We start from the raw sequence: 22,749 nt of genomic DNA, 5'->3' as shown, positions 1-22,749 counted from the left end.
GTGAGAGGTGAAGACAATCAAATTTAAAGCAACAGTTTCTGTTAACACGTTCAGACAGCTCGAGCACAAGATGAAGGATCTATTTTTTAGCGCATGATTTGATTACGTCATTACAGTGAACGAAATTTTATTCTAGTTCACCATCACAATGGATGCACACAATAGATGTACACATGACGGTGAAGATGGCTGTGATGCTGTGATAACGACAGACGTGTAGCTCCAGCCATGACTCAGTGCAAAGAACATCCAGAAAAAAAAGTTGGATAAGATGTCGTCTGCTATACTTCTCTTCGACATTTGAACTTTTTCATTCCGTTATTATTTAACACGTTCTGATGGAATCAACGTTGGTATCGTCAGTTAGGAGAGAAAGAGTAAAGCTGACAAACAAATAAGTAGGTACAAATCCTTTTTGTTGCACTGCAATTAATGGGCAGATTGCCTCGCACTTTAACAAAACTAAAAACTCAGATCATTGGAAGTAGGTGCAATCTCGTTTTGGGAGGGGGTGGGGCACATTACTATGAACAGAGAATCCATACAATATAAGCAAGAGGCTAATTAGAGTTTGTTTCGCATTTCGACAAATTCAAGTTTCATGCGTTGGTTTTAATTTTTAACCTCCTGGCACTGCGTGTATACCTCTTGGTGTCCAGCGAAAGGCTTTGCTTTAAATCAATTGAAATCGAAATACGATGCACAGCTTCAGTGTATTTTTACTTGATATATTCAAATCATAGTTTAAACAATTTTTGTGTGAATAAAACGTTTCCATTGACACGAATGAAGTGTCTCCAGAAAATAATCATTTAGAACACCAGACAAAAAAAAAAAGGGTTGAATGAGGTCGATGGGGCTACTAGGCCCGGACACAATATCGACTTTCCTCTTCACATTAAATCTCTGATAAAGAAAGAAACTGACGATTTAATTAATAACTAGGGGGCAAAACTCCTAGCCTTTCCTCGCTGGGCTTAGCAATGGGAGGTAATTATAACAAGGTCTCAAGTCTTCCTGTCATCGATTTTTGCCTCCCTTGGATCTGCTCTGTGGCCTAATCTTTATTGATTCTAAATAGTTCTTGTTTAATTATGTTTCGCATTTTTATTTTGTATTCCCATTGAACAGTAATGATAGTCAAAAATAATATTTTTTTATCGAAGTAAACCGGACATTTATTCCATTAGCAACGACTTCTTTTTAGTGGAATGAAAAATGAACTAGTCAACAAAATTGTTAAACTTTTAGTTGTAAACAGTATAGAACTAGATCTAAATATGTTAAGCTCAGTCGTGGCCATTTTATTCTATATCTTGGTTTGACAGCAATGAAATTTAAAATACTTGTAAGTAAAGACGCTCTGCGAATATAAAAGTATATAAGACAAAGAAATCTAAAATGTATTCAACAAGCTCTGCCTAAGTGTGTTTTTTTTCCTAGGACGTTGTGGAACATGTGCTCTAAACTCAGCTCACTGAAGAGTTCCAATCACTTTGGTCCATGCACTCAAAACCCCATCGGGCAATTTTGTTTTTCAAGGGTAAATGCGGCACAACTAGAAGAAATTGGAGCGCATGTAATTCTTGGGGGACATATGCAGTGAACAATTCACTTAGTGCACGATAGCATTGCGTCATTAACGCTGCGTGATAATTATATAGAGAGATAAGATAGCGTGTTATTGCCATTTATAAACTAAATAAAATAAAAACTTTAAGACTGTAGCGAGTCAGTTCAAAGACAACTTTCATCAGAGACTTTTAAAACCGAGAGCTAAATTCCGTGTAGATTATGTCATTACCTACTAAACTGTTTAAAGATGAATTCTATTAATGTTTAAACTTTTGTTATGTAGGTTACTTCAGATAGTTCTAGAAAAAAAAATAGTTTATTCAAATAAAATAGTAATATATTTAAAAAAAAAAAAAAATTAAGAAAAAAAAAGAAAGACTATTAAAAAAAACCCAGTGATATAGCACTAATAAAAAAATGCAATCAAAATAATTTGATATTTTTCACTTTTGTTATTGTCTAAACATTTAAATCGTAAAATAAATATAATATTTAATATACTTTCAGAATAAAAGTAAAAAAAATAAGTAAAAAAAAATAATTAAAAGTGCCAAAATAAAATGTTTCCAAAAAAAGAAAAAAAAAGGATTGTCTGCTATTAGGGGAAATAACCAAGATATAGACAATACAATAAAAAAATATTCATGAATATCGTCCCTTTAACCGCTCAGCTCAAAGTCATACAGTTTTTATTTTCATTCTACTTCGGTTGATGTCGTGATGACATGGGAGAAGGAGCTCTACCTGTGAGGTAGGATCCGTTTCACAACAAAGTCAACGATCAGTCAAAATGAGTGACAAGCCTTGCACCGTGAGTACCCTCAACGTCTGCAACAGTAGAACGTATCGTGTGGGTGAGTGTCAGACAGAAAGGTGCCAGGAGGGATTCAGGGGTCGCCCTTTTATGTAGGTCAGTGGACAGATGGGCTTCAGGGCAATAGGTCGCTTAGGGGCACGACTAATTCCCTTTGCAACCTAGTGGGTTGGACTGGATCATTATAAATCGAGAGAGGGAGGGAGAATGTTTAAAGTCATACGAATCCTAGTCTAGATCTAGATTCTATATCAAGATTCTAATTCTATTCTACGTAGATTTGATTTGTGAAATTGTGAACATATAATATTTACAAAAAGATTTTTACTAAATTATTAAATTTATTACTACCTTTACTATTTTAACTGTGAATAGACCTTGCATTTAATGACTTAACTGTACGGAATTTAGCTCTGGCGATATGAAGGGAGAGTAATCCTTGAAGGACTATGGGCACGACATGGCTTCAATTGTGCAGATGTGCCAAAAACTCACAACTCAAACTCAAAGATCTAGTTTGTATGACAAATGGAAGGGGAGATATTAATTTTTTTATTTGCGAGGGAAAAAGTCGTAATTTGTGTGACCAAAGTAATTTCTAGCTCACTACTGGATCATTATAATTCCAGAGGGAGGGAGAATGGAGGGGCCATGTTGAGGATGAGTAAAGAACTGAGTAAGAGGTAAAGAAAGAGAGACAGGGATGGTGAAGAGTAAAAGTTAAACAAGTAGAGACATTACAGGTATAAAACTTCTAGACATATATATATAGTGTGGAAACAATATGTATTCAAGGTAGGTGGCTCAGCCTATAACTTCGGGATGGTGGATTAACTTCTCTCAATCATTTATTCTCAATAACAATAATGCAACTTCAATTCCAATAGTATTAATTCAATAACAATAATGTAGCTTCTATAACAATGATACAATTTCAATTACAAAGATATAACATTAATTTACAACAGTATAGCTTCGATAACAATGATATAACTTTAATAACAATACTTCAATAGTATAACTTCAATAAGATTAGTATGAATTTAATAAGAGCAGTATAACTTCAATAACAATTATATAACTTAAATTACAACTTTATCACCCCAGCAATGGTTAATTTCAATAGCAATAACATAACTTCAATAACAATCGTATAACTTCAATAACGGTATAACTTCAAAATTTCATAAAGCCAAAAAATGTCAGGACTGAATGAAAGCGCCACCAGGTGACTTCCGAGAGATTTAAAGCTCATCTATTCACGTCTGGCAGGGCTGCCCAAGCGGAGTATATCGACCATACATGGCATCAACTTTAGACCGTAAAGCTGCATGAACAAAGGGCGCCATCTCAGTGAGTGGGCGTACAGTCAGAGCCATAAAGTATGGGACTCACTACCACCCCCCTCCCTCCCTCGGACATTCTTTTTTCCTCCAAATGATTTTAAAAGGAGCCTCCCCTCTCACAGCTTTTAATTCAGCACATTTCGGGTTGGTTCCTGCTTGACCACGTCATCAGGTGTCCAAGGAACAAGAGTGAGTGAGTGAGTGAGTGTTTGTGTTCTCAACAAGGAAGTTGACGAGGTAAAAAAAAAAGGTAGACAAAATGTCAAGTCAGTTGTTGTGTCACGCGAGATCACGTGAGACATTAAGTGTACATGCAAGTCACCTGGTCTACTTACAACCAACTTCAAAATTTTGAAATCCTTTGATTTTTAAAAATGATCTATCATGGTTTTAATTTTGCCAGCTATCACTTTGTCCAGAAACATTGTTTCAGGTAAAATTGTATTTATGTATTTAAGTGGATTTTCACGATACCTTTTAAACCCAGCAACCTAGTCTTTCTTTAGTTTTCAATTATTAGGATTCGGTTTACACTATTAAAGCAATACCATAAAGTCACACAGAAATAAAAAAGAACGTAAAGCGATAATTGAAAATGTGTGGATGATATAATGTAACCTATGAACAGAACGGCAGTGCCTAAAAGGCGGAATATTGGGAGGCACTGAACTATGAAAAAAAACATAAATATTACAAGATCATTTTGTCACTGAACTATGAACTAATCACGTATAGATTACCAGATCACTTTGTCAACTAAATATTAACAACTATTTGTACTATACGTGAAGAGCTTAGACATTTTATTTTGTAATGCTAAAAATGCATTAATATAAATAAAAAATTGTAAATTACTTCGCAGAAACAAAAAATTAGCTAGTTAAGAGTTATCCGCTAAACGTGTAAATGTCCAATCATGCTTATAAACATTGATTATGTACACAACAGTGTGGCCATGTCTGGAGCACAGACCTATATATATTAAGAATATAAAGTTATTCGGCACATCTGCACTCTCCCGGAAATGGCATGCCTAATTATTCTTGAAATGTAAATAACGCAGCGCTGTGGAATAACTGAAGATCATGTAGTTCCCAGAGGAAAACAGAGAAACTGGCGATAGTGGCGGAGGGATACAAGAATGTGTTTGTGATGAGGCGGAGCAAGACGCCATGACGCTACGAATAAAGGGCGCCAAGAGGAATAGGGCTATCTGTTAACGGTTCTAAGGAAATATTTAAAAGTATGGCACCAGAAGGTGGTAGGATCTACATTTTACAATCTTAGGCCGCACATAGGCGATGGATGAGAGTGGCATATGCCATAAAGTTCGTAAAGTACAATGGTGCTGAGCCCTGCACGTGGAACAGGTGTGTGGTTTTATTTGCCTAAGATGAAAAGGTAAAGAAAGGGAGATAATTATCTTGGTATGAAAGGAAGCTGCGCTGTTCGGCTAATGATAATTGATGGCCATGGCAGCACATCGCCCCCACAAACACACGCACGGGCAGCATATGCATTCCATACTGTACTACACACAGACCATTGTTTAAGAGACTATCCTGGAGAACTGAAGTAACACATGCTTTTATTGGACTGAAAGTGCCACAAAATAACTTCTCTCCCCCTTTCCCCGGAAGGCAGAAAACTGCCTGTTATGGAGTCCGCATCTAATTGCAAGAAGCAAGTAAACTGTAACGTCTCACACACACACACACACAACACACACACACAAGAACTATTGACTAATAATATTGATCTGTAATCAGCGGTCGTTTGCAGACTTCTGTCCTTATTGTTTCATTTGTTTTCGGAGCACAGTCCCAGAGCTAGAGCATCTTCTGGTTTAGTACGTCATTTGCCGTGGCTGTAGTTATAGTCAACCATTGTGAAATTGGACTTGAGGATGGGTGGAGACTCGGAGAGGATGGGTGGAGACTCGGAGAGGATGGGTGGAGACTCGGAGAGGATGGGTGGAGACTCGGAGAGGATGGGTGGAGAGATGGGTTTAGGGGATGGGTGGAAAGATGGGTGGAGGGGTGGGTGGAGGGGATGGTGGAGAGATGGGTGGAGGGGATGGGTGGAGAGATGGGTGGAGGGGATGGGTGGAGGGGGTGGGTGTAGAGATGGGTGGAGGGGGTGGGTGTAGAGATGGGTGGAGGGGATGGGTGGAGGGGGTGGGTGTAGAGATGGGTGGAGGGGATGGGTGGAGAGATGGGTGGAGGGGATGGGTGGAGAGATGGGTGGAGGGGGTGGGTGGAGAGATGGGTGGAGGGGATGAGTGGAGAGATGGGTGGAGGGGATGGGTGGAGGGGATGGGTGGAGAGATGGGTAGAGGGGTGGGTGTAGAGATGGGTGGAGGGGGTGGGTGTAGAGATGGGTGGAGGGGATGGGTGTAGAGATGGGTGGAGGGGGTGGGTGTAGAGATGGGTGGAGGGGGTGGGTGTTGAGATGGGTGGAGGGGATGGGTGTAGAGATGGGTGGAGGGGATGGGTGGAGAGATGGGTGGAGGGGGTGGGTGTAGAGATGGGTGGAGGGGATGGAGGGGATGGGTGTAGAGATGGGTGGAGGGGGTGGGTGTAGAGATGGGTGGAGAGGATGGGTGTAGAGATGGGTGGAGAGATGGGTGGAGGGGATGGGTGGAGAGATGGGTGGAGGGGATGGGTGGAGAGATGGGTGGAGGGGATGGGTGGAGAGATGGGTGGAGGGGATGGGTGTAGAGATGGGTGGAGGGGGTGGGTGTAGAGATGGGTGGAGGGGATGGGTGTAGAGATGGGTGGAGGGGGTGGGTGTAGAGATGGGTGGAGGGGATGGGTGGAGAGATGGGTGGAGGGGATGGGTGGAGGGGATGGGTGGAGAGATGGGTGGAGGGGGTGGGTGTAGAGATGGGTGGAGGGGATGGGTGGAGAGATGGGTGGAGGGGATGGGTGGAGAGTTGGGTGGAGGGATGGGTGGAGGGGATGGGTGTAGAGATGGGTGGAGGGGGTGGGTGTAGAGATGGGTGGAGAGATGGGTGGAGGGGGTTGGTGTAGAGATGGGTGGAGGGGATGGGTGTAGAGATGGGTGGAGGGGATGGGTGGAGAGATGGGTGGAGGGGATGGGTGGAGGGGATGGATGGAGGGATGGATGGGTGTAGAGATGGGTGTAGGAGATGGATGGAGGGGGTGGATGGAGGGGATGGGTGTAGAGATGGGTGGAGGGGATGGGTGGAGGGGATGGATGGAGAGATGGGTGTAGAGATGGGTGTAGGAGATGGGTGTAGAGATGGGTGTAGGAGATGGGTGGAGGGGATGGATGGAGAGATGGGTGGAGGAGATGGGTGGAGGGGATGGATGGATGGGTGGAGAGAACGTGGTAGGGTGAGCAAAGGATCCTGCTCTGTAGTTTCAGAAGGGGTGGACATTTTTTTAAAATTGTAACGTAGCTGAAATATTGTCACCCCTTGGTTGTTAGAGATATGGAGAGAACGGTAAAAAGAAATGAGATTAGAAAAATTGATCTAGAGAGAGATATAGATACAAACACACACACACACACATATAGAGAAAAAAAATGAGCAAGAAAAAGAGAATGATTGCAAGGACATAAAAATGTACAAGATAGAATAAAAGAATGAGCTGATAAGGAGAGGAACTAGGCCGAGTCAAAGAGAGAAAAGAGAAGTCAACAAAGAGAAGTCAACAAAGAGAAGTCAACAAAGAGAGAAAGAGAAGTATCTGGAGGAGGACGAGGAGAGGCGATGGCATCAGTTGAAATCAAATTTCACATTCGAAGACCCTAAATAAACGCTGAGTTGCCATGGCAACTGCGCCCAGCGTTTTGAAAGAAAATCACGTGGAGGTAATTATAGCCTGTAAGGGGGGGGGGGAGCCGTGTGCCAGCCCTGAGAGCGCTATTGGCCAACACAGTGTCGAGATGTAATAAACAAACTCTTTAGTGGAGGCCACAGGTAGGAAAGATAACTCCGTATCGACCACCATCTGACACCAAACAAAACAACAATGTACAGAGTTCCTCCCCCCCCCCTCGTGTTTCATGTGTGGTACAGTAGGTCTCGCGCTTGTTAGGACACTTATTGGTGAGAAAGACATTCATTAAACAACTGGTAGCCTGTACTATACTAGTCGCCAGTGTCCAAGAATACAAACTGCAATTTTCGACATGTTATATATATATTTTATACCTAAATTTAATGTTATTAAGTCAGTAATCCTGTACAATAAATCGAAATACCTAAATAGGTGTTTTTTGTAAAGTGGGGAAGAAAGCAAAAACACAAGTTTACAAAACATGGAAGTTGATTATCTTCTCTCTCTCTCTCTCAGCTTTTCTTTCTCTCCTTTTAAGCCTCTGTCTAAGTCTCTACCTCTCAGCCTCTTTCTTTCTGTCTCTCTTATCCTCTTTCTGTCTCTCTTATCCTCTTTCTGTCTGTCTTTCTTTCTCAGCCTCTCTCGTTCCCTCTCTCTCTTGAAAACATTCCTATACACACTACGTCTACATCAGCCAACATGATTGTCAAACATTTAGATCTAGATCTACATCAGAATAGACCAATTATAAGCTTCCTACATCAACATTCAACACAATTTGAAATGCCCTGTGGCAGTTGATGTTTTTCGTCTCAACCACGCTGTAGGTCCTAGGAAATACCGTACAACAGAGCCTACTCTAAATTAGTCATCGCAAAGTTCATTAATTCAAACCAAAGTGAGCGACAGAGTTCACTTTTCCTTAAATTTAATCCCCAGATTTTTTTCACTTGGAGTCTTCCAACTATCTTTGTATTCCTGGACACGGAGACGTCTCAGCAAAAATCGATAACTACTCCCTCCTTAACCAAGTCTTCAGGATGGAGCCTTGGTGCTTAAGGCTTGGTTCTTTTTGTAAACATGGCCTCCATAAGGAGAGAAATGGAGTAAAATTGAGGGGCGTGTGTGAAATGGAGGGAGGGTGTGCTTTGGGAAAGTTATAAGTGGAAGAAAATGTTACTGATTTTTACTCCATTGATCTAAAAAAACTCTATAGATCTATATACATGTAAAGTGGAGAGATTACAATGTTTCAGCTAATCTTGAGTTATATCAAAAAAGTATAGATTTGATAAATTATTGTCATATAAAGGGTGGCGGCTTAGTGCATATAACGTTTTTATGTCTCTTCGAAAGTAATTAAAGCAGTTCTGTTAGTAACTTGTGTGTGTCGGCTTCATTCATACACCAGGTGTCATTGGTTTATAGCATGTTAAATACATTTCTGGCTTGTTTATCTCTTCACGGCATTGAAGCGTGCTTTGAATGTATGATGGTTTGACCAGTAGCGACGAAGTCTACATCCATGAGGTCAATTCTAATAAGAGTGGAAACTGCGTGATTCTTGGCGAAAATAGAACGCGCCACATGACTGTGTTTCGCTTTGATAAGGCTCTCGTCGAAATAAACGAGAACGAAATGGCGAAAACAAAGAGACAGTGGGAATTCCCCATTCCGCATTAGCGCTTCAGCCCGACAAGAGTTGACAGGTCTCTTTGTGTATGTGTGTGTTCTCTTGGAATGACAAGAAGTAGGACAACTGCTGGGCTGAGGAAAGGCTCTTTCTCTCCTAGTGTTGCTTTCTGCCTCATGTGCTAACAACACCGAACACTGGCCGCATGTGTTAACAACACCGAACACTGGCCGCATGTGTTAACAACACCGAACACTGACCGCATGTGTTAACAACACCGAACACTGGCCGCATGTGTTAACAACACCGAACACTGGCCGCATGTGTTAACAACACCGAACACTGACCGCATGTGTTAACAACACCGAACACTGGCCAGCATGTGTTAACAACACTGAACACTGGCCGCATGTGTTAACAACACCGAACACTGGCCAGCATGTGTTAACAACACTGAACACTGGCCGCATGTGTTAACAACACCGAACACTGGCCAGCATGTGTTAACAACACTGAACACTGGCCAGCATGTGTTAACAACACTGAACACTGGCCAGCATGTGTTAACAACACCGAACACTGGCCAGCATGTGTTAACAACACTGAACACTGGCCGCATGTGTTAACAACACCGAACACTGGCCAGCATGTGATCCGCAGTAGTTTCGTGGCCTAGCAATCACAACGACACAAATTGCATCATGACAGAGGAATAACCACCTAGTTACATAAGCTACTAAAAAGCAAGGTTGACTCAGAGCTCAAACAACTGAAATATGTAGACACAGACTGGTCACCAGAAGTGGAAAAGTTCAAAATGTTAGCTCAATATAACCTAGACACGTTCTTAGACACGCTCTTAGACTTATGGTTGTAGTGCGATGAAAGTAGTCAACATTTTGCTCATGTTCTTGCAAGATCAAAAGAATTACGATATGGGTGAAAGTGTTGTATTTCGACTAGAGACATCGAGTCATCTGGTGTACAGAATAAGGGAGGAGCTGATAAAGTGTTGTTGTTTTTAATCTAAAAAGTATTTCATAATTCTTGTGTCGACTTTTAGCTCTGTAGATTCGAGTTTCAAAGCTCTTCCGTTGCTACGTTAATGTTGTATTATTAAGTTGGCAACTATGATCTTTCAACTCTGTATCCTTGACATAGGGTATCACGTCTAATATAATGTAATAATTAAACGCTGAACAGTCATTGCTTTGATGTCAGTGACATCACTGACATATGGATATCAACGTTTCCCATTCCCTCTTTGGTGTCTATGACGTTTAGATTCCAGGTCATGTGACGGGTCATTCATCGGTCTGACACAACCAACAGGCATCAGCCATGTGACGGGTCATTCATCGGTCTGACACAACCAACAGGCATCAGCCAAGTCATGTGACGGGTCATTCATCGGTCTGACACAACCAACACCCCCCACCCTACATTAGCCAGGTCGACACTCCCCCACCTCCCGCCCTTAACCTCACCAGGGCACGGTTGGGCAAGAGGCTTCACGTGCATGTAGTTCCCTGTCTTGAACTGACAGCAAATGTTGAAGTACAACTGATAAATGAGCGCCCCCTCAGCCACCAGTTCCTTCCTTCCGCCACATGCTCCCCACCGGCACCCCACCATTACCCACCGCCTTCCTCCCGCTTAGTACTCACGCGTATTCGTGGTCGCGCTCTGATAAATACAAGATGGCGGAGGCTGTTCAATGCAGCCATCCTCGATTACAATAATTAGTTTACATAGACAACATGGATTTGTGTGTGTGTGTTTGTGTTTGTAAGAGTATCGACAAACATCCTCTGGTAGGCTTGGAAATGGCTGTCTATAAATAGAATACAAATTAGTGTAAACTCGAGTTGTAATATAGCACTGATCAAGCAGCTCTCAAACTGTAGCCCTAGATCCACCGGTTAAGAAGTGTATTTAGAACTAAGAAAATATCAGAAGTATAAAGGATTGAGAGTTCACCAGCGTGTTGTGTGGACAGTACAGGCACGCTAGCGCTCAGCAAAGATAGATTGTACAGTTTACCAATGTTCGAACCTTTTGCATGTGGCCAAACAATTGATAGTTTCGTCAAACGTCCAACTGTAAGTGTGAAACAAAAGTACATCAAGGACTCGTAGTGGTATGGTTTTGTTTTTGGTAATATGGGCTAGTCTCTAGAGGTTTGTAAATATCATTGATAGATGGGGCTAGTCCCTAGTTGTTTGTATATATCATTTATAGATAGGGCTAGTCTCTAGTGGTTTGTATATATCATTGATAGATGGGTCTAGTCTCTAGTGGTTTGTATATCATCATTTATAGATGGGTCTAGTCTCTAGTGGTTTGTATATCATCATTTATAGATGGGGCTAGTCTCTAGTGGTTTGTATATATCATTGATAGATGGGGCTAGTCTCTAGTGGTTTGTATATCATCATTTATAGATAGGGCTAGTCTCTAGAGGTTTGTAAATATCATTGATAGATGGGTCTAGTCTCTAGTGGTTTGTATATCATCATTTATAGATGGGGCTAGTCTCTAGTGGTTTGTATATCATCATTTATAGATGGGGCTAGTCTCTAGTGGTTTGTATATATCATTGATAGATGGGGCTAGTTCCTAGTTGTTTGTTTATATCATTGATAGATGGGGCTAGTCTCTAGTGGTTTGTATATATCATTTATAAATGGGGCTAGTCTCTAGTGGTTTGTATATATCATTTATAGATAGGGCTAGTCTCTATTAGAGGTAAATGAAACCCTATGTTGTATTTTAGTGTAGCGACATTAATTCTATTATGTAGCTACACTCACCCAGCAAACTAAAAACCAATGATCGAGAGGTCAGCTAAAGGTCAGACTACTGTAAACACTGGATCCCGAGATGAGCAGAGTGTACTCACAACGAATGACTAGCTGATCCTAACACTGGTACATCGCTGCGACCTTTAACCTTTAAAGTCAACTCCCTTCGACCTCCTCAGATGAATGATAGCACAAATGTAACGGGCAGCAAGGCAGAGACTCTGTAATCTTCTTAATGAAGTAGCACTTGAGCAGCGTAACTGAAGCTAGGTAGCTGGTCTCTTAACCAGTGTAACTGAAGCTAGGTAGCTGGTCTCTTAAACAGTGTAACCGAAGCTAGGTAGCTGGTCTCTTTTAAACAGTGTAACTGAAGCAAGGTAGCTGGTCTCTTAAACAGTGTAACCGAAGCTAGGTAGCTGGTCTCTTAGGCAGTGTAACTGAAGCTAGGTAGCTGGTCTCTTAAACAATGTAACTGAAGCTAGGTAGCTGGTCTCTGGACACTTTCATGTAGCCTCTGACATGTGTGAAATGCTCCAAAGCTAGATCTAGATCGATGTTGCCAACCAAAGCCACGTAAATGACATTGTACAAAACGTAGGCTCTAACGGGCAGGTAGATTTGAATTCAATGTCTATTTACCTAAAGGTATACGAGTGTATCGTGTGAACAGCACAATGACGAATCAAATTTACTCACCCCCCCAAAAAAAAAAAAAAAAAACTTTTTCCTCAACAAGAGTCAATCCATCATTCTAGATGGATGAACTTGAATGGAAAAAAAATCTGTTGATTTTAAAATCCCAGCATCCTCAGGGTCAGAACTAACAGTAACTTGATATTCGCCATCCAATAGTTCCAGACAAAGAAATCTTGAGATGCTAACAAATGTAAAGGAGTTTAAGCAGCAACTATTTTTGCGTCTGTGTATAGATTACTGGACTATATCATACGCCACCATGCTAATGATACGAATTCTGTAACAGTCATGTCACATCACATCTAGATTTGGAATTAATACCAATATTCACAATGCCGGGCATACAGACTATATTTTAAAACAAGGAAAAAATACTTTAAAAAAATACATTTTTATTAAGCATAATTGTATCATTTAGTTTGGAGCAGTCTTGGTATTACATTTGTACTAAATCTAGACTAACAATAAAAAATCATTTATGAACATAGAATAGGTGGAACGACCTGAGTTTGAACTCATGGCTCAAGCCTTCTCAAACCAACACGCTAACCACTCTGCTAGTGGAACTCATGGCTCAAGCCTTCTCAAACCAACACGCTAACCACTCTGCTAGTGGAACTCATGGCTCAAGCCTTCTCAAACCAACACGCTAACCACTCTGCTAGTGGAACTCATGGCTCAAGCCTTCTCAAACCAACACGCTAACCACTCTGCTAGTGGAACTCATGGCTCAAGCCTTCTCAAACCAACACGCTAACCACTCTGCTAGTGGAACTCATGGCTCAAGCCTTCTCAAACCAACACGCTAACCACTCTGCTAGTGGAACTCATGGCTCAAGCCTTCTCAAACCAACACGCTAACCACTCTGCTAGTGGAGAGCCTATGAACATGATTGTATAGGTATCTATTGTTTCTACAGTCTAGTCCTATTTTTCATGTGTTCACTAAGACTCAGACGACTACCAATAAAGGGGACTAAGTCAGCTTATATCACAACTTCAGTCATGTCCAAGTTCTTACCCATGTTTGAGATACCAAAAAAAATAATTATTTACTATTAGTTAATTAACTAATTGGTTAATATTTTATTGATTCATGTGCTGTCGGGTAAATTTCAGCATGATCCGAGATTGGGTGTCGGAGAAATAACGTGTACAAAACTTTTTACCAAACAGATATTCAGAGTGAGTTGATATAAGCTTTGCTTTGTAAAAATGGACTAAAGACTCGCCATACCCAGATCTATTACTCAGTAACATATTTTAATCACATTTTTCAACCTGTAAATATTTCGTATTGAAATAAAAGCCGAACTAGTGGAGTACTTGATTGGTAGCAGATCTGAGTAGCGCTAATTAGAACGAAAGTTGGCACGTCTTTTAGAACTATAGATCTAAATTGCAAAGCAGCCAACTGAGTACATTAACGTAGCCCTTATCTAGCAATTAGAACAGACGCCTGGGTAGCAATTAGAAGTACAGCAATTAGAAGTACATGCAAGATAAGCCCCAGAGTGTAAAAATATAAAGTAGATAAGAAAAAAAAACTTTTTTCCCGCTTCAAATTTGTAAGACAAACACAGACCGGATGTTAACGTCTGCTCCTTTACAATCGAGTGTAAAGTCTTTGGTTGAAATTAGGTCATCCTGGGGTCAAACCTGTAAATACCGAGATAGACGTGGTGCAAATGGGTTGAAAAATAAGACCCGGGGGGAGGGAGCATTTCTTTGTTTGTGGTTGGGGGTGGGTGGGGTGGAAATGATTTGAAGAAATTAACGGAAGTGTGGCAGCAGTGAGGGGTTGGGGGGGGGGGAGACTGAGGTGGCAGCAAGATTCATTGACATTGTCTACATCTAAACCGCAATGCAATCACGAAGGTTACACTTGGACACTGGGCAGTAGGAGCTTCTGAGTTACCCCCACACACACACACACACACAAGATAGTAAACCAACCGAGGACGGCATTCAAGTGAATTAGTAATGGATGCTACTAAAGGGGCATGTGGGGCAGGAAGCCAATGGGATTTTTAAAAAAGGCAATAGTGCACGTTTCATAAATGACTTAAATGTTGAGCTCGCCCCTTATCCATACTGAAAGGCTGCCTGGTCGTGTGGTATTGGCTTCGCAATGTCGTCACAACGGCCCAGAGTTCAAACAACTTCAAACCCTGCCTGTTTCGATCCACTGCTTACAGTAGGAGGTTTGACTAGATGGTAAGTATTTGTATTTCTGCAGAAACGTCTGGTACAAACTTTGAAAACTGTTTCTACTTCAAACCCTGCCTGTTTCGATCCCCTGCTTGCAGTAGGAGGTTTGACTAGATGGTGAGTATTTGTATTTCTGATGAAACGTCTGGTACAAACTTTGAAAACTGTTTCTACTTCTAATGTTTTAATCATTCAAAAAGACCCAAAACCTTGGTGCTAGTTAGAGATTGTTTCTACTTGAAGTTTGAGCTTTTGCACAATTCTGTTAATAATATGACTGTGTTGGGTTTTAAATGGAGGGGGGGGGGGAGTAGTGCAGATTTGGGTGAAGTTTGAGAGTTACTTTTCTTTTAATGCACGAAGTTCTGTGTGGAAAAAACAAACAAACAAACTGACAGATATTGAAAAGAAAGAGACATTGGACAAGAGAAAAACAGAAGCTTATGACGACGGGGCAAATAAGAGAAAATAAATAAGGAACATAAATAACAAGAGAAAAGTGAGGAAACATAAAACAAAATATTGAAAAACTTGACTTGAAGAAACATGACGAGTGATAATGTTATGTTGCTGGACTATGACATACAGTAGCAGGGAGTGTCCATCTATTTACAGTACACGAGGGTGGGACAACGGAACAGATTATTCTCGGCTTGGGAAGTCTCAGATTTCTTGATCTATTATACAGTGTACAGGATAAAGACTGTTGGCACTGTGCGTGTTAACTGCGATCTAGTTGACGCTTAGAATTGTAGAGATGACTATGAAAAGTAACTCGAGCAACGTTGGCTGTCAGACTGCCAGTTGACTGTCATACTGTCAGTTGGGCTGTTGACTGTCATACTGTCAGTTGGGCTCTTGACTGTCATACTGTCAGTTGGGCTGTTGAATGTCATACTGTCGGTTGGGCTGTTAACAGTCATACTGTCAGTTGGGCTGTTGAATGTCATACTGTCAGTTGGGCTGTTGAATGTCATACTGTCAGTTGGGCTGTTGACTACGAAGTTACAAGGAGCCAAGATGCTAAACGACTTCTGTTGGTGGCCTCAATGACATGTCTGAATGTTTGTGTTAGTGACATTTGGACGTAGCCCCAGTTTAGTGACGTTTGTCTGGCCTCCGTTGAAAGATTAATGATACTAGATCTAGTAGTTTATGTCCAAAAGGATGGTAGATCTTCATTTTATATGTTGATTTTTAGGTTGAAAGCAGTGGCTTAGCTAAGGTGGGGGGGGGGAGGGGGTACAAATTTGAAAATCCCCCAGGCCCTCTACTTGAGGGGGGGGGGGGGCTAATGAGTGTCCAAAATTCGTTTTTACATTAAATATTACGCCATTATCTCATGTCCTGATGTCAAATGTCAAAATAAAGTTGCCACCAAAGATGTCAAGCCCCACGGGCCCCCAAATCCCTAGCTACGTCACTGGTTGAAAGAGATGGTAGATGTATGTCGGGAGTAAGGATTGATACATCTAGTCATGTATGATGGTAGATGTATGTCGGGAGTAAGGATTGATACATCTAGTCATGTATGATGGTAGATGTATGTCGGGAGTAAGGATTGATACATCTAGTCATGTATGATGGTAGATGTATGTCGGGAGTAAGGATTGATACATCTAGTCATGTATGATGGTAGATGTATGTCGGGAGTAATGATTGATACATCTAGTCATGTATGATGGTAGATGTATGTCGGGAGTAATGATTGATACATCTAGTCATGTATGATGGTAGATGTATGTCGGGAGTAATGATTGATACATCTAGTCATGTATGATGGTAGATGTATGTCGGGAGTAATGATTGATACATCTAGTCATGTATGATGGTAGATGTATGTCGGGAGTAATGATTGATACATCTAGTCATGTATGCTGGTAGATGTATGTCGGGAGTAAGGATTGATACATCTAGTCATGTATGATGGGGAAGAAGGTAGATTTTGTGTATGATGGTAGAAAATGGTAGAATAAGTAGGTGTATGTTGAAGCAGATGGTAGATCTAGTCGCTGTGCGTTTATGGAGTAATAGGTGGCGTTAAAAAAAAACAACAACTCATATTTTAACACGCTATCTTGAAACACACTCCAATCTCGTGCACTAAGAGCGCGTGCGTGTGTGAAGAGCGTTTATCGAGGCCAGTGTGTTGTCTACTAGAGAGCAACACATTCCTATCGTGACCAGCTGATAAGTCTACCTGCAGGCAACAGAAGCCAGACTTCATTTTTTTTTTACAGGAAGCCAAAACTCAACAAATAGTTTTCAAAACCTAGCGTAACAACGAAATAAAACCCAGATGTTGAGAACGTTGAACACCGATCCTTAAGTCAATACACTTTTAGTGTTCTACAGTTAAATAACCTACCACTAATTAGACTAATAAAATGTGTTGTTGTTTTTTCCATGAAAGATTTTGTTCTCTTAAATAAATGAGTCGAAAAGCTCCGCCCCCACAGTTTTTGAAAGGATGTCAAAGACAGAAAGATAATTTCATAGATTTTAAGAGTTTCGGTAAAAGAAAAAAAAAATAACTTTGTTAAAATAACGCACTTATTAGCCGAGCTTTTTAAAAAAAACATCTTGTGAATAGGTTCTAGATTTTAACGTGATTACATGAAGTGGTGAAGGAGAGGGCTGGGAAGGCATGGAGGGGGAAAGATAGGTATGGAAAGAGATGGAGAGAGAGTGGAAAGAGAAAGAGAGAGAGGGGGGTGGATAGAGCAGGGAGAGAGAGATATGTGGAACGACATGGAGGGAGAGATGGAGAGAGACAGCGAGAGATGTAAAGAGATAGAGAGAGGTGGAAAGGGAGAGAGAGAGGAGGCAGAGAGAGCAGGAGAGAGGAATAAAGATATAGAGATGAGGAGAGTACGACGTTGGAGTTGAATAAAGAGAATTCTTTTTTAAAATATTTTAAGAACAAAATATTAGATTGGGGGGGGGGGGGGGGGGAGGAACTAAAATACAGTCAAACTCTTCAGTTTTCTGAACTCTACAGACGGCTGTTGGCCTCCGTCGTCTGCATCCAAAACTAATTCATCTTTGTATAACAGGTACATAGCACACACACCATCCCAGACGACCTGAAGACAGAATCCATTCCAGCCAAAAGCCTGCAACTCCATTACAGACTCATTAATATACTGATAAACATTAGAAAGGAGGGGGGGTATCAGCGCCCTCTCGCGTCCACCTCCCTCCCTTTGAGCTCCCCCGCCCAGATTATGGTAGATTTCACTAGTTGAAGGGAATGACGTTAAGTGCCCTTAAAAAAACTGTATCTTGACGCAAGAGCGGGCTGAGTGGCCAGGTCTGTACAGTGCCGGACTTAATGTGTGAGTTCAAGTGGGCTGCGTGCACCTGGCTTACACATTTTTTTATTTGATAGAAGGGACGCGTTTTTTTTTCTAGCTTGTTGTTTGTGTTTCTAAGAAACGCGGTGAGTAGCACCAGTTTACAAAGTTTTCAAAAATAGGGTACAGAAACAGAAGCGGGATGGGCTGGTGATAAATGGGGCGGCCACACCAAGCTCCGCTGGCTCTTCGAACAGATTCCAGACAAAAAACTTCGTATTTACAATCAAATATTGATTATAACTGAAAAAAAATTCGCGAATATGCCATTGGCATAGTAGGTTACTCGCTGGCCAGGGTACAAGAATACATGTAGGGTGGTGTCCCATCATATTTTTAGTAACTGGAAAGTTGAGGGTCATGGGCTAATGAACCTCTTCTCTCCATGGCTACTACGCCTCTGGACATTGCTTTAGCAGCCTAAAAACCGTAAACAATTAGCGTATAATAAAAAATCAGCAACATAGCTATATGTGATACATCTCAATCATTGATACTTTATGACACATAATGACATCACATAATCAACCGGTTCATCACGACACTTAATCATCACATAATCAACCGGCTCATCACGACACTTAATCATCACATAATCAACCGGTTCATCACGACACTTAATCATCACATAATCAACCGGCTCATCACGACACTTAATCATCACATAATCAACCGGCTCATCACGACACTTAATCATCACATAATCAACCGGCTCATCACGACACTTAATCATCACACAATCAACCGGTTCATCTTAACTTCCTAGAAACAAGTCATTTCCCCAACCCCGCTGTAAACTAGGATATTGTGTGGCCCGAATGTGAGTAACCTTAAAATCCAGAGGTCATAACCAAATATCTACCATGTATCAGATCGAAATCATAGAACCACTAAGCCCCCAGACCCAACACGAGCCATGGGAGCCAATATGTGAGCCAAAAGTAGTAGGTTGAGTATAATCGTTGAATTGTGTCATTTTACAAACTTTTCAAACTATAGGCAATGAAAGACGTCATTTGACATCAAAAGGGGGTTAACTGTATCTTTAACAGTCTATCTTAGCGTTGAACAAAACAGTGTTGACTTTTTTAAAGTTTAAAGTTGAACTGTACTACTTTGTCTATTGTGTGTTTCGCAGGCTTTCAATTCCGACAATACGGTGAAACCAAGAGTGGAGTTTAATTATATCCTTGAAACATGAGAGGAGTTTAAATATATCCTAGATCCAAGAGAGGTGTTCAATTATATCCTAGAACCAGAAATAGAGTTATGTTATATCCTAGAACCAAGAGTGGAGTTGTGTTATATCCTAGCACCAAGAGTGGAGTTTAATTATGTCCTAGAACCAAGAGTGGAGTTTAATTATGTCCTAGAACCAAGAGTGGAGTTCTGTTATATCCTAGAAACAAGAGTGGAGTTCAATTATATCCTAGAACCAAGAGTGGAGTTCAATTATATCCTAGAACCAAGAGTGGAGTTTAATTATATCCTAGAACCTATAATTAGTTATTTGCACAAGTGATAAAAATATAAGGTGTTTGTATGTATGTGTATGCAAATAAAATCAAACCAATAAAAGACTATATTATAATAGTACTAATAGTTCTTGTATTTCTATTGTCTAGCTCTGTGAGCATAATGAATACATGAGGCACTTTGAGAGCATGCACATAAATAAGAGCTGAACGTGCAATGTATTTGTAGACACTTTAGTCACAGACCTACAGTATTAGAAGAATAGTCTTGTGTCTGGTAGGATGATATTGGCACTAAACATTTCTTGGTATCTGTAACATCTCCGTCACAGCCAGAGAAATCGGTAAGAGTTCTATTTTCAGAACACCTTGTCTTACATAATTAAAACTCGGTTCTAGCGTTTGATGTTCTTGTCATCTGTGTGTCAGTCTTTCTCAATCACTTTACACCATTCACACTCACAACAAAAAAAGTTCCAGATCTCAGAGATAATTTACGGTTGCTCGCGTCTTCAATTAGAACATAAGTTAAAAAAAAACACAAGACTTCCTGTTCTACATTGTCAGTAGATCTACATTGGTAACTGCGGTGTAAGCAGTCTGTGCGCATGCTCCAGATGTGGCGTCCTTTTTGAACTTGCGAAAACATAACGGATGGGAGGTGGGGGTCTAGAGGTGAATCCAGGTCTTCAATAAGTTTTCTGTGTTAACAAACTGGCGGTTAAAAAAAAAGTATTTTTGGGTTTTAAGACAGTGAAGTCAAACCGAAAAAAAATGTGTCAGTATTCGAGTCGCTGAAAGACTTATTTAGCTATGTTAACTATGACGACTATGTCTATGTCGGTGAGTTTAACACAATAAACCTGTAGGCAGTGTAGGCAGGAAGATCCTAAAAATAAATCCTATGACCTTAGTAATGCTATAGTCGATATTTTAATGGACGCTTCATCGTAGCAAGTGCTCTTTTTAAATACATCTGTGAGATTTACAGCAAACAAATATTCACATTTGATAAGAGCAACTCCATTTGTAAAATCACTAAACTTAGAGACACTTCAGGACAGTAGAATAAAAAGTAAAGTAGATATAATACATAAAACACTGAAGCATATTTTACAAATAGAAAAATGAAATACTCAGAAAGACACAAATATAGAGGCACATTTCTTATTCTGTACGCTAGAACAAATTCGTACAAGTGCTCCTTCTTCACAAGTGCCATTAGAGAATTTAATGGGTTGCCTGAATTAGCCAGGAAAACCAACAACTTAGCACAATTTTTAGTCATTGATTATCGTGCATGACTAGATTGTCATTTGAAATGCATAGGACGTAATTATCTTCTTTATTTGAAGACACGTCTGTAATATATAAGATATACTAGATCGTGTTCCAGGTCAAGGAAGGTCTGCTCAAAGTACTTTAAAACAGTACTTTTTTTTAGACCCAAAACTAATCACAAATTTTAATGTTACATCTTTGACGAGGTCTTACAATATCTCGCACAGTTAGCCCATGGTCTATAGTAGGCTATGCTACAGTTTTTAACTTAGTTCATTAGGCATGGCTAAGCTACAGTTTTTAACTTAGTTCATTAGGCATGGCTAAGCTACAGATTTTAACTTAGTTCATTAGGCATGGCTAAGCTACAGATTTTAACTTAGTTCATTAGGCATGGCTATGCTACAGATTTTAACTTAGTTTATTAGGCATGGTTAGGCTACAGAAAAACATCTAGATCTAGAATCGAACTCGCGCAGCTAATATAAAAAAAGAGTTCACATTTCATTTTAGAAACACGGTGATAGTATGAATGACTTGATTATGTTTTGATAGAAATTAATTACAGAATCACGCTTTCTTATTCAGCATGCTTGACCAGACCTTTGCAGAGTTAATGAGATCTAAGTTAGTTTCCCAGTCTGCAGATCACTAGTGAACGATATTAAAATGAAACCGGGTGGAGGTGTTAGTGACTACAACTCACCTAACTGTTGATGGCCGTTAGAATAGTGTTCAATAGATTTCCCGTGCAGTTCATCCTCTGTCAAAACTGGCAAATATCTGGCTGTGTTCAACATGGCGTAGGTTGGGTCGTAGTACATGGCATTCAAATGTACACAAACCCAAACATACAACAAATCAGCAGGTGAGTCCCTGAACTGTTTCAATAATCCACAGAGAACTCGTGCACCGGGTCCGGTGTCTGAAACTACCTTAAAACACCTAATGCCGTGCTGTCCGAACTCCGCGATACCCAGGAATAGAAGAAACAGGGGGGGGGCGGCGTTAAGGAAGGATTACGAGCACACACACAGACACATGCTGAGATGTAACACACTTTGGCCATAAACACACAGAATGACCCTCGCCCATTCAACACTACGGAACCACAACCACAGCACGGCTCTGTACTGACCAGATCACGTGGGTTTTAGTTATTTGTTCCATACTGACCATTTCGGAGGGGGGGGGGGCGGAGGAGAGCCTCGGGAAAAGGGCACAGTATTGTATTGGGTCAGCGCCTTTCGCCGATGTAGTGTGGTCAGCTCCTCAAGGTCAGATAGTTACCTGGTGTAGTCGCTCACATGGGCAAACAAAACTTGGGCACAAAAGTTGGGCAAGTTGAATGAAACCATATTTGATAAGATAGAAGCAGAGACTAGATTTAGATTTGGTGGAAACATTGGACCTACAGCACATCGTAGTACCTTATTGTTGACTTTGTGGTCAAGGAAGTGAGTTCGTTTTAAAACTTAAACAAAATCCTGTCCACCAAAACAAAAGCAGCTGCTATTTGAGACAAAACCGAAATGTACAAATCGTTATATGTCATGTGTACATTGTATCTAGAGCCGGCTAAAACTTGTGGGCGATGGATATCAAGACATAATTTTGTGAGTTCTAATAATACATCCAATTAATACAACACAAAACTTTAAGAGGTCTGTTCAATTTATTATTGACTTCTAAGAACATTAACTACAACACCAATGTATAACTAGCCTCCGTCCTAACTTGATATATTTA

The 22,749-nt window shown here is 40.7% G+C and overlaps 1 protein-coding gene across 16 annotated transcripts in view; it reads right to left on the bottom strand.

Annotated features, from left to right (window-relative positions):
• Positions 1-22,749, bottom strand: part of LOC106054743 (CUGBP Elav-like family member 3-B) — a 483,388-nt gene that overhangs the window by 62,084 nt on the left and 398,555 nt on the right. The window contains exon 1 of one of the 16 annotated variants that reach the window (XM_056017174.1): positions 21,707-21,974. The exons of the other annotated variants lie outside the window; for them this stretch is intronic. Within the exon in view, the coding sequence (XP_055873149.1) occupies positions 21,707-21,824 (118 nt within the window). The 5' untranslated portion in view covers positions 21,825-21,974. Of the gene's footprint in view, positions 1-21,706; positions 21,975-22,749 lie in introns of those variants that run through there. 16 annotated transcript variants of the gene reach the window in all.

This window comes from Biomphalaria glabrata, chromosome 18, assembly GCF_947242115.1.
Source record: "Biomphalaria glabrata chromosome 18, xgBioGlab47.1, whole genome shotgun sequence".
Lineage (NCBI taxonomy): Eukaryota > Metazoa > Mollusca > Gastropoda > Planorbidae > Biomphalaria > Biomphalaria glabrata.
The sequence above is the reverse complement of the archived record's forward strand: the minus strand, read 5'-3'. Positions and strand labels throughout refer to the sequence as shown.